Source organism: Macrotis lagotis, chromosome 4, assembly GCF_037893015.1.
Source record: "Macrotis lagotis isolate mMagLag1 chromosome 4, bilby.v1.9.chrom.fasta, whole genome shotgun sequence".
Taxonomy (NCBI): Eukaryota; Metazoa; Chordata; class Mammalia; order Peramelemorphia; family Peramelidae; genus Macrotis; species Macrotis lagotis.
Genome location: NC_133661.1, coordinates 88,379,608 through 88,395,816, shown reverse-complemented (window position 1 = coordinate 88,395,816; position 16,209 = coordinate 88,379,608). Strand labels below are relative to the sequence as shown.

Genomic DNA, 16,209 nt, shown 5'->3' with positions numbered 1-16,209 from the left:
AAAGCTTCCACTTCCTTGCTCAAAACCTTTGTTATTTGTTTTTCTGATTTTAACCCCTCATTATACCTCTCCCTATGCCTTAGCCCTGCTGCACCTATTCTTCATTCTCTTTTCCAGCTTCTTACACCTTATTCCTCTGTATATACTCTTCAAACCAGACGCAGATCTATCACATTCCTAGAATGGGACTCTCTGTCTCCCATCTCAGTACCTCAGCCCAATCAAACCTCCTCAACTGGAATGCTCAAAGCCTTCAAGTCAGCCTCTTCAATTCCTTCGATTTCTTCCAATCTAACTTCAAATCATACCTTCCTCAGGATCCCTACCTGGCGTTATTGGCCACAGAGGAAAATACCTGTTCCTTCCAGAATATCTTTATCTACTCAGTATAGATCTCTATAACTATTCTTTTCTAAAATCTCCATTAGAGTAGATATACCTGAAGGACAGGAACTGTTTTTCCCTTTCTTTTGATCTCTAATGTACAGCCCAATTTCTGACTCATAGAAGGTGCTTAATAAATGCATGTAGAAAGACTGGTTTTTGTTTCTTTAAAAAAAAAACCCTCCACGTGTTCTACACGTCTCTGGTCATCCTGCTCCTCTGACTTCACTTTTCTCTGATCCTGAGCTTGACCACTTCAATTCTGCACTGCCATCACTTCTCAAATCCATCACTCCTTGGTCCAGTCACCCCCAATTCCTTTCCTTTCCAGTCCCTAGCTCTGGATGACAGTCATTATCTGTCTCCTCACTCATGCTTCCTGTATATGCTGCTTCCAAATCCACTAGGAAGAAGTCACACAACCATGTAGAATATAAATTCATATTATGTTTCAATTCAGATTCAATTTGAATGAGGCACTATAGTAAGTCATTCCTTATATTCTTCCTCAATAAATTCCCACTCCCAAAAGAAGCTATTCAAAATCCTCCCCTTTCCCTTCTCATGCCTCCCACAATTCCATTTCCTGCCTTCTTCTTTGGTGAGATTCTCATTTCTTTTTTTTAAACTAAGAAAATGAAGCAATTCACTGTGAGCTCCTTAGTCTCTTTATCTCAAACCCCTTGACATGAATCTCCTCCTCTCTTCCCCTGTTCTACTCTCTTAATGAAACATCCCTTCTTGTTAAAGCCAAACCCTCTCCCTTTTAACTTTTTCAAGTCAGTTCTCCCTCACAACCCCTGTCGTCTTCAATCTCTGTCTACTGACTCTTTCCATACTATCATCAAACATACTTCATTGACCCAATGCTTAAAAAGCTTTCATCAGACCCAACCATTTCCTCCGGATACCTTGTTATATCTCTCCTTTCTTTCTTAGTTATGCTCTCAAAATAAGGTGTCCATACATACAACATTCAGTTTCTCTCCTGTCTTCACGCAAAATTCTGAATTCATTATTCAACTGAAACTGAAACTGCTTACTCCAAGATTACCAATGACTCCTTAACTACCACATCATTATCCTTAGGGACTTCAAATCAAATCAGTGAGCACTTATTAGCTACCAACTATGTGCTAAGCACATAGGGGATAAAAATAAGAAAAAACATCCTTTTCATCAAGAATTTTGCAATCTAATGAGGGAAGACAACTCACAAAGAGAAGCTGAAAAGGCAGGGACAAGTAATCAAATGGATGCACCATGATGTTCCATGGAGAAACCCCAAGCAGAGGTATTGATAGAAAATAGTTATCTGGAACTTTCAGAGCCCTTGAGAAAGAAAGACTTTGGTAGGAGTTTCTTCCTCCACCTTCCAGATCTCCAATCAGCTGAGAAGGTGCTGAGTATCAAAAGCTGAGTCAATCTGTGTGGTCACAAGATTGCATGTTAACATTTTGTTCTAAGGGAGACATGATGTATCCTGGAGATACCAAGCATAGTCACTGATAGAAAAATAATGATCTGGAACATTCCGATCCCTCTAGAAAGGAAGACTTGGGTGGGAGTTTCTTCCTCCACCTTCCAGAGAGGCAACTGAAAGAGCTGAGAAGGTGCTGAAATCTGTGTGTTAATGAGATTGCATCTGATTATCTTGTCCTGGGGGAGATATGATGTTCCCTAAAAAAACCAAGCAGAGCTGCAGATGGGAAACATTTGCTGCATGTGGTCACCTCCTCTCTCTCCCTTCTGGGTTTTAGGAACACTACTCTCTGATGTTTCTCCTACTGCCAGCCTGACCATTCCTCCTCTATGTTCTTTGCTGGTTCTTCAGCTTTCTAATACTCATCAACTGTGAAGATTCATGAAGATCTGTTATGGGTCTTCTTTTCTATTTCCAGGGTCTTTCTTGAGACCTACATCATCTTCCATTGGTTCAGTTATCAGATGGAGAAGACTCACAAAACTCTTTATCTATTCCTTGTTTCTCTCTGAGCTTCAGTATTAGTCTATTGCTGATTGGAAATTCAAATTGCATATTCCAGAGAAATCCTCAACCCTATATATGCAAAACAGAATTTATTATCTGTCTAACCAAATTTATCTCTTTTACAATTTTCTTCCTTTCTTTCTATCAAAGGTGCAGTGATTTTTCAAGTTTCTAAAGTTGGTAATCTTAAAATTATAATTGCTTATTTCCTGTTGTTTCATATATCTAATCTTGCCATCTCTACATCTTCAAAATCTTTTGATGTAAACCCTTTTATCACTTCACACAATTACCACTTTGTTTCGGTCTCATATCACTTCTCTCCTAGATTATTGTTTAATAATATATAATGCATTTTATAATAAAATAGCAGCCTCTTAGTACATCACCCTTCCTTAATTCTTTCTCTTCACTCTGAATTGTCTTTAAAGTAACAGTCAGATTATTTTTTGATGTTTTGGTTTAGTCATTTTATTCAAGCCTGGTGTTTCATGATCCCTATTGGGTTTTTCTTGGCAAATATACTGGAGTCCTTTTCTTCTCCAGTACATTTGACAGATGATGAAACTGAGACAAATAAGATTAAGTGATTTGCTCAGTGTTACACTGCCAGAGATGAGGCTAGATTTGGATTTAGATCCTCCTAGCTTCTCTCAAAGTGATTTTCCTTAAGAATAAATCTGACCTATTAACTCAATTGGCAGATCTACTCTAGTAGTTTCCTTTTTTAAGTCTAATATAAAAATAGATCTTTTTAAAGCCCTTCTGGATTCATTGTCCGTTGCCCTTCCTCTCCTGCTCTAAAATGTCCATCTCTCTGTTTTTCACACAAGCAAATTCATTTCCAGTCTCTGAACCCTTACGCTAGCCATCCTCTGGGCCCAAAAAATACTTGTTCCATTCCTCTTTTTCATAGAATCTCCATTGTCCTTCAGGACATAACTCACACATAGAATATTCCATATAAAATCTCTCTAAGGCCAAAACTACTACAATCTCCCTCCCAAACTATCTTTTATTTGGCCAATTTACGCTGATTTGTATTTCTTCTCCTTATATTTTTATATGCATATATGAACCTGTTTCCCCATTAGAAAGTAGGGATTGTTTCTAAGTTTTAGTTTTGTGTTTTGTTTTGTTTTTATCCCAGCACCTAGGAGAGTATTTATTAAATAATATAATAATATACTTATTTAATAATCAGTTGCTTATTGCTTCTTTGTGTACATTGTCACTAGGGGGTTCTCTTCTACCTCTGATATACTTGGATTTTTAGACTGAGAAGTATTTTTATTCATCCTAACCAATTTATGACTTGTCCAACATTCCCTTTCCTCTGGTTTCTTAGTCAATTTTTTTTGTCAAAAGGTAGAAGGAAGCACAATGTGATGTGAAGGTTCAGTTGAGTACCATTTAGGGGAGTCTTTTTATTTCCATGAAGATGCTATTTCTCACCAATGTAATCTAATCCAAGACAAATCTATACTATACACTCTGTAAATGGCTAACAAATCAATATAAAACAAACTAAAAGTAGAAATCTTAATGCTGGTGCTGAAATCTCTTCAGAGTCATTGTGATTTAAAAGTCGGGGTTTAAAAATGTCAATCAAAAATGAAGATGAAACAAAAGTGAATGATGAATTTTCATGCTTTAAGTGTACATTCTTTTAAGACAGTATTTTTCAAATTTTTCTTGCTATGTTTGTCATACTGCGTCATTTAAAGTTTTTGCATCCTAACTTTTCATCTTGTGTGAGGAAAATAAAATTGCAATATTTATTTTATATAGAGAGAGAGAAAGAGAGAGGATATGAAGATGATTATACATACTTTCAGAGAAATATTTTGTCTTAGTATTGTGAGATTCATTACCTCATCCAATGATCTCTTGACTTCAAGTTGCCACGAACAAAAAGTTCACCAATAAACTCTGCTGTATTGAAGGTCCCAAAAGCTTTGGTGCTTTCTAGTCAACTCAATTAACATTTATTAAAGCTAATTATGTATCAGGCACTATTCTAAGTAGTGGGGGATACAAATAAGAAAGACAGTTCCTCCCCCTCAGGAGCTTACAATCTAATGAGGAAGATAACATACAAAGTGGAAAGTGAAAAGGGGGAAAGATTTGAAGATGAGCGGAGAAGGTATCCAACCCAGGGGCATAAGGATAGTGGAGTTGAATCCAAAGAGTGAAGCTGATGTGAAATGAGTTCACTGGGTTTCCAAGTTTTTTTTTTAAATGAAGGCTTTGGATGCTGCATTTACTCTACCCTCCTGCCTTCAATCAGAATGGGTAGAAACAACTGAATGTTGTTAATAGTCTCCAGAATGCTGATAGTCACCAGAATTATGAGTTTCCTATTAACTGAATTTTCCTTAGAGGATAATGATGCTGGAGCTAAATTCAATTTTAAGCTTTTAAAAAACTTGAGGAAAATAATAATCAATTTAATTTTTATACTTTTATATTTTTATTATTAAAATTCAATATAACTATCATCTGTTAACTCTAGCAAATTGTCAAATTTTGTAAAAACTTTTATCAGCTGATGATGAAAGGCTTACAAGTGTTATGCCAGCATAAGACCAATACTATATAAAAATATGTGATCTGATAAGAAAAAGTTTAAGGGAGATAAAGTAAATGGTGGAGGGACCCAAGCAGGAGGATTTTCTCTTGCAAGGCTCATCATTCTACAAAAGTATCATACAGCAACTGCCATTCACATGATAAAATAATGGCAAGATTCTCTGTCCTTTTTAAAACTAAAATACATTATATTCAAATTGACAAAGACTATATGAGCTTAAGAGTAGCTAAAATTTTTCATTTTTAAAGCCTATAAGAAATTTATATCTGAACTAATTAAAACTTTAAATTTCATTGGAACTTTTTGAACACCCTCTATATAGACAATTAAGTACAACAGTGACTAATGGCCTCTTCAGTTTTGTCCCTCTAAATAACATCAAGAAATATTTTGTTGGAAAATATGGTTGTTTCTTTCTATGACAAAGAAAGTTTAGGGTTGATGCAAAGATAACTATGACTCCCTTGATCACAGATACTGTCACTGTGAATCTATTATCCATGAATTTCACTAATTTAATTTTGAGTTGACTTATTGATCCCAAAGGCATCCAAAAAATGCATCAAGGGGCAGATAGGTGATACAATGGGTAGAGCACTGACCTGACTTCAAATTCAGCCTCAAACAGGGAATATTTACTTAGCTATGGGAAAGTCACTTAAACCCATTGCCTTGAGAAATTTATTTAAGAGGGATCAAAGCATTACTTTTTGTAATATTGTATTGGGGCTGAACTAGGGTAAACACTATTTTTGTTTATATTATGTTGTGACTAAAATAATCTACTAGGTGGTCAAAGACAAGGTAGTCTGAAAATATTTTCCACAAAGCAAAAAATTCCTCTCTGCCTTAGGATTTCACTATTCCTGCTTCACAATTTGATTCAAGAAAAACTTTCTTATTTTTGACTTTCCATTTTATGGTCAAATATCTTTTTTCTATGCTTAACATGTCTGAGCCTAAAAGTGTGTCACTAAGAAAATAACTTCTTAATATTTTGTTCATGAAGATGAGATTTGGTTTGATTCATACTGTCTTTTTATGATTTCAGCATCAACCACTGAAGTGACCACTTCATATGGTAATTGTTTCTGTTGCTGCTTTCTAACTTTTAGGAATGTAGACACAGTATGCCTTGGTCATTCAGAGGGAATGATGTTTAAATTTAGTCCAAATTAAATTAACTATTATTTGTTGAGACCATGTTCTCTGCAAACTGCTGGGAACATAGTTTCCTCCACTATCATCTACAGACAAGTCTCTCAAGTTAGGTGAAAAATCCTAGTTTCTTCCATCTTTCACAATTTTGTCTCTTCCCAGCATGAAAGCTGGTAAACCCTAGTTCTGGTATCCTTGAGTTTGGGAAACAAGATCATCTTTACCCTTCTCAGAACCTTCATCATTTTATAAACTTTATATTTGATTTGATAAATATTGTATTTCCTGGATTCACACAGTAACTCTGCTTCTGACAGTCTATGTATGGGACCTTTAACAAGTGATTTCGTCCCTATGAAATGAGAGCTGTATTCAATCTTTAGCCTGCTTTACGATACTGTTATTCTGTTATATTTTATACCAAAAAATTTACTTACCAATAGTTTATCTAATCTGTGTACATTCTAAATTGTCCCCTCCTTCTGACTACTCACTCATTTCTCTGTCAAAAGGTGGAATGAAACATGAAATCATATATAATGTATAAATGACAAATAATATATGAATTTGGGAGGTAGTTGGATAGTAAAGTGCATAGAGACATGGAATCAGGAATACATGAAATCAAATTCTGACTCAATTATTTTCTTCCTGTCTCCCTGGGCAGGGAACATTCTTTTTTCAGCCTTATAATAATGGGAACAATAGCATATATCCCACAATATTGGTATAAGGATCAAATGAAATATATGTAAAAACTCTTTACATGCCTAAAAGTCCTATGTGTATATATGTATGATTGTATTCGTGTATAGATAATGTGTGTGTGTGTGTGTGTGTGTGTAGTCTCATATTATTGCTACTTATAATAATATCTTCAGCCCTGGTCAATGAGAATTTATAGTCATTGGCTGAAGTTATTTCTTGAAATTATCTGTGAATGTAGTTATCCATGTAATGCTATTCTTATATTAAGTATTTAAGAGTGGGTTGTATTATCATTTCAATTCTTCAAGAAATCACCATTAATATGGGTATGTGAACAGATGTATTATGTCTTATTACTTGTCTGTCATTCCTAACTCACTGATCCTTCAAAGACAATAGACTATGATGACTTTATACAAAGAAAAGGGACAAATATTCATTCTCTATCTTTGTATTTCTGACTATTTCATAGTTACATGTAAGGACAACTTCCCTATTTCCAGTTTTCCATTTAAGAAGTTAATGTTTTGTTCCTTGGTTTTATAATACAATGACTTAAGTTTTGTTAAATATTTAAATTTGGTATAAATGATACTATACCCTTCAGAATTCTTAAGTGGGGATTTAGTTTTAATTTCTGTTCTCTTTTTTTTGTGATTTCAGCATCAACCACAGAAATGACCACTTTGTCTGGTAATTAAAATTGAAATATCAAATCTAAGTCAAATGAAATAAAAAGGCATATCTATTGTTTATCTGCTCCCTGCAAGGCATCCATCACATCAGTCAGCTAATCAATAAGCATGTAATAAGTATTTCCTATGTATCAAATGCTGGGAATACAAAGTAAAGTAAATGACAGCTCCAGGAGCTCACTATCTAAAGGGAAATCATTCCTCCTTTCTCAAACTTAAAAACATATCTATGAAGGAATGTTAAACATACTCCATTCTTCAATCTCTCAAATATTTGTCTGTTTAGAATGATGTAAGGTAAACTTTAATCATAACATTATAAAATTTGATAAATGATAGTAATTTTTCATGATTTTATAAACTTTGATCGAAAGAGCTGAACTGCAAACTGAGATCCTTAAGGCTTTAGATTCAATTGTACCACTGATGGCTGTTTGACCTTGGCTAAGTCATTTCATTTGTTCTGGCCTTCAGCTTCCTCAAGAGTATAAAAAGTGAGTGGGGGGGGGGCGGCTAGGTGGCATAGTGGATAAGGCAATGGCCTTGGAGTCAGGAGTACCTGAGTTCAAATCCAGTCTCAGACACTTAATAATTACCTAGCTGTGTGGCCTTAGGCAAACCACTTAACCCCATTTGCATTGCAAAAAAGACCTAAAAAAAGTGAGTTGGAGCAGGTGTCAGTTTTGATGATGAAGAGAACTTTTATTTAACCCTCCTCTGATTTATCATGATATTCTCTACTTTCCACTCAGACAGTATCTGCTTTCTGAAGAACAGTGGAAAAGTTCATCCCCAGTAGACCCTCAATTTGTAGGTAGGCTGCCCTCAATAAGGAATTCATTGATCACCTCTCAGTTGCTCAAGGGTTCATAAAGGACCACATAAGAAAATGGATCCTTCAAATCCTCCAAAATCATCAAGGAACATCAAGTGATATTTAGTGGGAGATTACCAACTCCTTGAAATCTGGGAATGATTTTTAAATTATTTTTATTTTTGCTATTTTTGCCTTTTTTGCTTCCCCAAAACTTACCATTGGATATGACACAGGATAGATGTTCAATAAATGCTTATTGACTTGACTGAAGAATATGGTGGCTGCTCTCCATGTCAAGGAAAAGTTAGATAAATTCTCTAGGCATCCCTTGTTTTGATTTACTGATGTCTCCTTATGGATCCATTGTCCATGAATTTACCTTATTCCATTGTTAATCTTTCAAGACATCAGAACCAAGAGTCAAAATATCATTTGAATTAGTAATGGTACCAAAGCTAGAGATCTGAGTTTCTAAGTTTATCATTGCAGAAATAAATTTCAGGAAAATAATTTCACTAGTTTCTCAAAGATATAAGACTCAGTGATAACTTTACATAAACCAAAAAATCTGACTCATGGTTTTAGTATTCCTCAGGTCATGTTATACTTTATTGGGGGGGGTTCAATATTTTCAATTTCCTTTTCAGAAATCAGTATCATGTATCTGTTCTTGATGTGATTGAAGAATAAACCTCATAAATGAAAATATTACTTTGAAGATTCTTGTTCACCAAAGATGGAATGTAGATTTTTCTTACACAGTCTGTTTTGCAATTTCAGGATCTACCACAGAAGACACTTCTTCATCTGGTAATTGTTTTTGTTTCCATTTGTTATTTTAGCTGCTTTCTTGCTTTAGGAAATACAGTCATGCTACAGAATTCCTTGCTTCTTTGCAGTCTTGTCCAATTTAAATTAAATCAACCAATATTTATTGTATACTTTTTCTCTACATGGTACTTAGTCCAGGGTTGTTCCATTTCCACACAGTTGTAGACAAGGCAATTTTTTTCAAGCGAATTTCCAAATCTCTCTTCATTTTATCATATTATTCTTTTCCTATTTAGAGAGCTCAGTCATATTTCTGATAATCTGGAATTTCATGATCAAATCCTTTCTATTTTCCCCATATTTTTCATTACTTTATAAATGTTTCCTAGAAGAGTACTGGGAGTTTTCTGGGAGCCAGGAAAGTTCAGTTGAAATCTCAGCTCTGTCACTGTTTGGATAAGGACCCCTAGTACAAGCTTTCTGATCTTGTGGGTCTCAGGTTCCTCACCTGGTCAGTGAAGGTGTGGGTCTACACAATATCTAGGTGTCTTACTACTCTGATTCACAGAACTTTCTAGACTAGTTCTAATTAGCATAGTGATGACTTCCAATCAACCTAATTTGTGAACATTTTGGACGTTCTTTGTCCTTCCTATTGAAAACTCACCACTCTTGTATAAAGAAAGAATTTAAAAAATAAGCGATGTGAACTATGCATTTAAAAATTATGCTCCTCCTTTGAAGTTCCAGTGGGTGAGGAATTAGAAAGAAAACAGTTTAATGAGCTTTTTGAGTTATTTGTGAATGCTTATCAATCATGCTATACCTATATGATATTATTCCACTACCTATCTGAAAATTTCTTGTGTTGTCATTCCCACACTTTAGGGATCTGTCATTGATAGGAATATATGATATAGAGAGACTCCCTCTTTCCAATTGGATTTCTGCCATTACTAGACATATTTTCACTTATTCAAAGACAAGAGAGTCTATAATAATGCTCCATATTCAAGAAGATTTCTTACTCTCTGCTTAAGTATTCTTTTTTTATGATTTGAATTGAAATTTTTCTATATTTTGTCTTTTCCTAATATGATTAAAGTAGAAAAATATAATGTAACTTAATACTGGGTGTTTGTAGGGTTTTTTCCTTTTGTAATTTCAGAATCAAGCACAAAAGTAACCATTTCACCTGGTTATTGTTTTTGTTACTGATTTCTTGTTTATGGAATATAGCTAGGAACAAAACTCTATTGAGAGAGATTGTGTATGTATACATATATATATATATATATATATATATATATATATATATATAATTAAATTAACCCAAAGTTATTGAACACCTTGTCTCTCTGCAAGGCCCTGGACTTATAGTTTCTTCATTTTCTGATTACTATTTACAAGCAATTCACTGAAAAAATAATAATTAATTTCTCTCAACCTTGCCTCTACAAAGATTAGAAGGGAAATCCTTACCTCTATGAATGTAGATTGTGGTGAATGGGTCTCTTCCAATGCATTATAATAATGCTAAGAAATCAAAACTGGGAAAGAGGAGACCAGTTCTTTTCCTGACTGCATAACCTTCTATAAGTTATTTCGGCTTAAGGGGCTTCAGTTTCCTCATCCTTTTTTTAATTCTCCTTAAGTCATGCATTGGGATGATTGCCTCTTGGATTACTCACAAATCTTCCACTTTCTTACTAAAAACCGCTGACATTTCTTTTTCTGATTATAACCCCTCATTATACCTCATCCTATGTCTCACCCCTACTGCACCTATTCTTCACTCTCTTTTCAAGCTTCTTACACCTTATTTCTCTCTACACACTCTCTGAACCAGATACACTCACCTGCCAAATTCCTTAAATGAAACTCTCTGTCTCCCATCTCAGTGTCTTAACCCTATCAAACCTCCTCAACTGTAATGCTTGAACCCCTCACCTCAGTTTCATCATCTCCCTGGATTCATTCCGGCTCACTTCAAATCCTACCTTCCTCAGGAGCCCTTCCTGGTGTTCTTTATTAGAAGAATACTTGCAGAATACTTTCTGCAGAATACTTTCATCTACTCTGTCTAGTCTTTTATAAAACCTCCATTAGACTGGGTATTCCTAAAAGATAGGAGTTGCTTTTCCCTTTCTTTTGATCCCTAGTGTACAACCCATTTTCTGACCCATAGAAGGAGCTTAATAAATGCCTGTAGAATGACTGGTTTTTGTTTTATGTTTTGTGTTTTAAAAAAAAAACCCTCCACGTGTTCTTCACATCTCTGGTCATCCTGCTCCTCTGACTTCACTTTTCTCCTGATCCTGAGCTTGACCACTTTGATTCCGCACTGTCATCACTTCTCAAATCAATCACTCCTTGGTCCAGTCACACCCAATTCCTTTCCTTTCCAGTCCCTAGCTCTGGATGACAGTCATTATTTGTCTCCTCACTCATGCTTCCTGCATATGCTGCTTCCAAATCCACTAGGAAGAAGTCACACAACCATGTAGAATATAAATTCATATTATGTTTCAATTCAGATTCAATTTGAATGAGGCACTATGGTAAGTCATTCCTTATATTCTTCCTCAATAAATTTCCACTCCCAAAAGAAGCTATTCAAAATCCTCCCCTTTCCCTTCTCATGCCTCCCACAATTCCATTTCCTGCCTTCTTCTTTGGTGAAATTCTCATTTCTTTTTTTTAAACTAAGAAAATTAAGCAATTCACTGTGAGCTCCTTAGTCTCTTTATCTCAAACCTCTTGACATGAATCTCCTCCTCTCTTCCCCTGTTCTACTCTCTTAATGAAACATCCCTTCTCCTTGTTAAGGCCAAACCCTCTCCCTTTTAACTTTTTCAAGTCAGTTCTCCCTCACAACCCCTGTCGTCTTCAGTCTCTGTCTACTGACTCTTTCCATACTATCATCAAACATGCTTCATTGACCCAATGCTTAAAAAGCTTTCATCAGACCCAAACATTTCCTCTGGAAACCTTGCTCTATCTCTCCTTTCTTTCTTAGTTATGCTCTCAAAATAAGTTGTCCATATCTACAATATTCAGTTTCTCTCCTCCTACTATCTACCAGATCCTCTTCGATCAGAATTTTGAATTCATTATTCAACTGAAACTGCTTGCCCCTAAGTTACCAATGACTCTTTAACTACCATATCTAATGACCTTTTCCTTCATCATTAACCTTATTGACTTCAACTCAAATCAGTGAACACTTATTATATACCTACTATGTACTAATCACTAGGGATAAAAATAAGAAAAACAGTCCTTTCATCAAGAAGATTGCAATCTAAGGAAGGAAGACAATGCACAAAGGGAAGCTGAAAAGGCAGGAACAGGTAATTGGGTGCATCAAGATGTTCCATGGAGAAACTAAGCAGAGGTATTGATAGAAAATAGTCATCTGAAACTTTCAGAGACCTCAAAAAAAGGAAGCCTTTGATAGGAGCTTCTTCCTCCATCCTCCAGCTCTCCAATCAGCTGAAAAGACGTTGAGTTTCAAAAGCTGAGTCAATGTTTGAACAGCAGATTGCATCTGATCATCTTGTTCTAAGAGAGACATGGTGTACCCTGGAGATACCAAGAATAGTCATTGAGAGAAAATAGTTACCTGGAACATTCAGAGCCCTCTAGAAAGGAAGACTTGGGGGGGAATTTTGTCCTCCACTTTCCAGACCTCCACACAGAAAAGAGAGGTGACTGAAAGAGCCAAGAAGGTACTGAGTATCAAAAACTGAACCAAAATGTGTGGTGATGAGATTGTATCTGATCATCTTGTCCTAAGGGAGACATGGTATTCCCTAAAGAAACCAAGCAGAGCTGCTGATGGGAAACATTTGCCACAAGTGGTCACCTCCTCTCTTAGATGTTCTCTCCTTTCTGGATTTAGAAAAATTGCTCTCCACTATTTCTCCTACTGTCAATCTGACCATTCCTCCTCTATGTTCTTTTCTGGTTCTTTAGTTTTGTGATATCCAATATCTCTGGAGATTCATGAAGGCTTTGTTCTGGGTCTTCTGTATTCTTTTTATGGGGTCTTTCTTGAGACCTACATCAGCTTCCATTGGTTCATTAACATATGAAGAAGACTCCCAAATCTCTTTATCTATCCCTTGATTAGCCCTGAGCTTCCCTCTTATATAGTCTATTGTTGATTGAAGATTCAAATTGAATGTTCCAGAGAAATCCCCAACACTGCTTATGCAAAACAGAATTTACTATCTTGCTAACCAAACTTATCCCTTTTACAGTTTTCTTTCTATCTATCAAAGATGCAATGATTATTCAAGTTTCTAAGATTTGTAATCTCAGAAATATAACTTTATTTTCTGTTGCCACATATTTCTAATCCTGCCATTTTTACATCTTCAAAATCTTTTAACATAAACCCTTTTTTCACTTCACACATTACCACTTTGGTTCTATTTCATATCACTTCTATCCAGATTAATAGTATATAATAAATTTAATAAAATATAATATATTATGTGATCTATAATATATAATACATAATATGATTTATAACATATAATACATTATATAATAACAGTCTCTTCATGTATCTCCCTTAATTCTTTCTCTTCCCTCTGAATTTTCTTTGAAATAACTGTCAAAGTTATTTTTTTATTGTTTTTGTTTAGTCATTTTTCATTTATGTCTGATGTTTCATGATCCTTTTTGGGTTTTTCTTGGCAAACATCCCAGAGTCCTTTTCTTCTCCAGTTCATTTGACAGTTGATGAAACTGAGACAAATAGGATTAAATGATTTGCTCAGTGTTACACTGCCAGAGATGAAGCTGAATTTGAATTCAGATCTTCTTAGCTTCTCTCAAAGTGATTTTCCTTATGTATACATTTGACCTCTTAAGTTAATGGGCAGAACTACTCTAGTAGTTTCTTTTTTAACTCTAATATAAAATATAAATTTTGCTATTTGACTTTTAAGGCTCCTTTAAAGCCCTTATGGCTTCATTGTCCATTGCCCTCACTCCTCTGCAATCCAACTAAAATATCCATCTCTCTGTCTTTCAGACAAGCAAATTCATTTCCAATCTCTGAACCCTTGCACTAGCAATCCTGTGCCCAGAAAATACTTGTTCTGCTCCTCTTCTTCACAGAATCACCATTGTCCTTCAAGACATAACTCATACATAGCATATTCTATATAAAATCTCTCTGAGGTCAAAACTATGAGTGATCTCCCTCCCAGGCTATCTTTTATTTGACCAACTTATGCTGATTTTTATTTATTCTCCTTATATTTTTCTTTATATATGTATATATTAACTTGTTTCCCCATTAGAATGTAAGCTCCTTGGGCATAGGGATTATTTCTAAATTTTCATTTTATTTTGTTTTCATCCCACACCTAGCATAATATTTATTAAATTATTTAATAATACATTTGTTTAATAAATACTTGTTTATTACTTCTTTGTGTACATTGTCACCAGTGGGATCTCTTCTATCTCTGATATACTTGGATTTTTAGACTGAGAAGTACTGTTATTCATCCTAACCAATTTATGACTTGTCCAACCTTCTCTTTTCTCTGGATTCACAGTCTATTTTTTGTCAAAAAGGGGAAGGAAGCACAATGTGATGTGAAGGTTCAGTTGAGTACCATTTAAGGGAGTCTTTTTATTCCCATGAAGATGCTATTTCTCACCAATATAATCTAATCCAAGATAAATCTGTACTATATACTCTATAAATGGCTAACAAATCAATATAAAACAAACTAAAAGTAGAAATCTTTTTTTTTAAATTTCAAATTCCACCATCTTTATTTTGAAAATGAGTCTTCTCCAGGTCTGCTTCCTATTTTCTCCACAATCTTTTGAAGATTATGGCAGTTTAGCAATCACACCTGACTGTTTCTTCAGGACTCAAGATAATAGTTCCTCTGGACCTGGTGTCTTGAAATTTTTTTTAAATCTTATTTTTTTTCATTTTCTGCTCACATTTCTGTTCTCTCCCTAGACCAGATTGTCCTCTCTCCCTTCTTTTTATTTTTTTAAATTTATTTTTATTCTCATTTTGTACAAATGTTTTTCTTTACATTAATAAAATATACTTGTTTACAAGTAAACAAAATACCCCTCCCCCCCATGAATATAGATAGACTTGCTTGGGCAAAAAAGTAAAGGGGGGAGAAAAAAAATTAAAATTAAAAAAAATAATATTAATAATTGTAGGTATGGCCAGGTGGTGCAATGGACGAAGCACCAGCCCTGGAGCCACGAGCACCGAGTCCATATCCAGCCTCGTAAACCCAATACTCACCCAGCCATGTGACATGCAAGCCACCGGATCCCCACTGCCCTGCAAAAACCAAAAAGAAGGAAAAAAAAGACCCAAAATAAAATAAAATAGTAATAACAGTAGGGGTGGCTGGGTGGCAGACAGAGCATTGGCCCTTGAGCCAGGAGCACCTGGGTCCAAATCCGGCCCCAGACACCCAATGATCACCCTGCTATGTGGCCCCAGGCAGGCCACCCAGCCCCACTTGCCCTGCACCCTCCCCCAAATAATAATAACAAAAAATGTGTTTCAGTCTTTGTTCCAACACTGTCAATTCTGTCGTGAATGGATCACATTCTTTATGATAAGTCCATCACAAAAGTTACTTCCATATTTTTCCAACGTTGCCATTGCTGATCGCAACTCCCTCCTTTCTTATTTCTCCACTACCATGTACTATATTTTCTCTCTCCTTTCACTCTGACTCTGCTGTAGGGTCACTGAGTGGCGCAGCAGACAGATCCCTGGTCCTGGGGCCAAGAAGCCCTGAGCCCCTATACCACCCCTTAGGACCAGAATCCACCTGGCCTTATGGTCCTGGGCAGGCCTTCCAATCCCAGCCCCGTGCAAGAAGTAAAAAAAGAAAATGTGTTATATCTGACCACTGTCCCCCCCATGGTCCATCCTCTCCTCCTTTACTCACATCCCCACCCCTTCCCCCTGCTCCCCCCCTCCTTCTTACTCCAGTTGTCTATGCCCCATTGAGTATATTTGCTGTTTCCTCTCCTAGCCATCTCTGATGAGAGCAAAGGTTCCCTCATTCCCCCTTGCCTC

General features: G+C 35.7%; 1 protein-coding gene across 5 annotated transcripts in view; it reads left to right on the top strand.

Annotated features, from left to right (window-relative positions):
• Nucleotides 1-16,209, top strand: part of LOC141521178 (scavenger receptor cysteine-rich domain-containing protein DMBT1-like) — a 96,326-nt gene that overhangs the window by 38,092 nt on the left and 42,025 nt on the right. For 4 of the 5 annotated variants that reach the window (XM_074233441.1, XM_074233440.1, XM_074233438.1 and 1 more), the window contains 3 exons: nt 6,019-6,048; nt 7,497-7,526; nt 9,126-9,155. In XM_074233441.1, coding sequence (XP_074089542.1) covers nt 6,019-6,048; nt 7,497-7,526; nt 9,126-9,155 — 90 coding nt within the window. The remainder of the gene's footprint in view (nt 1-6,018; nt 6,049-7,496; nt 7,527-9,125; nt 9,156-16,209) is intronic. The other variant, XM_074233439.1, reaches the window with a different exon arrangement.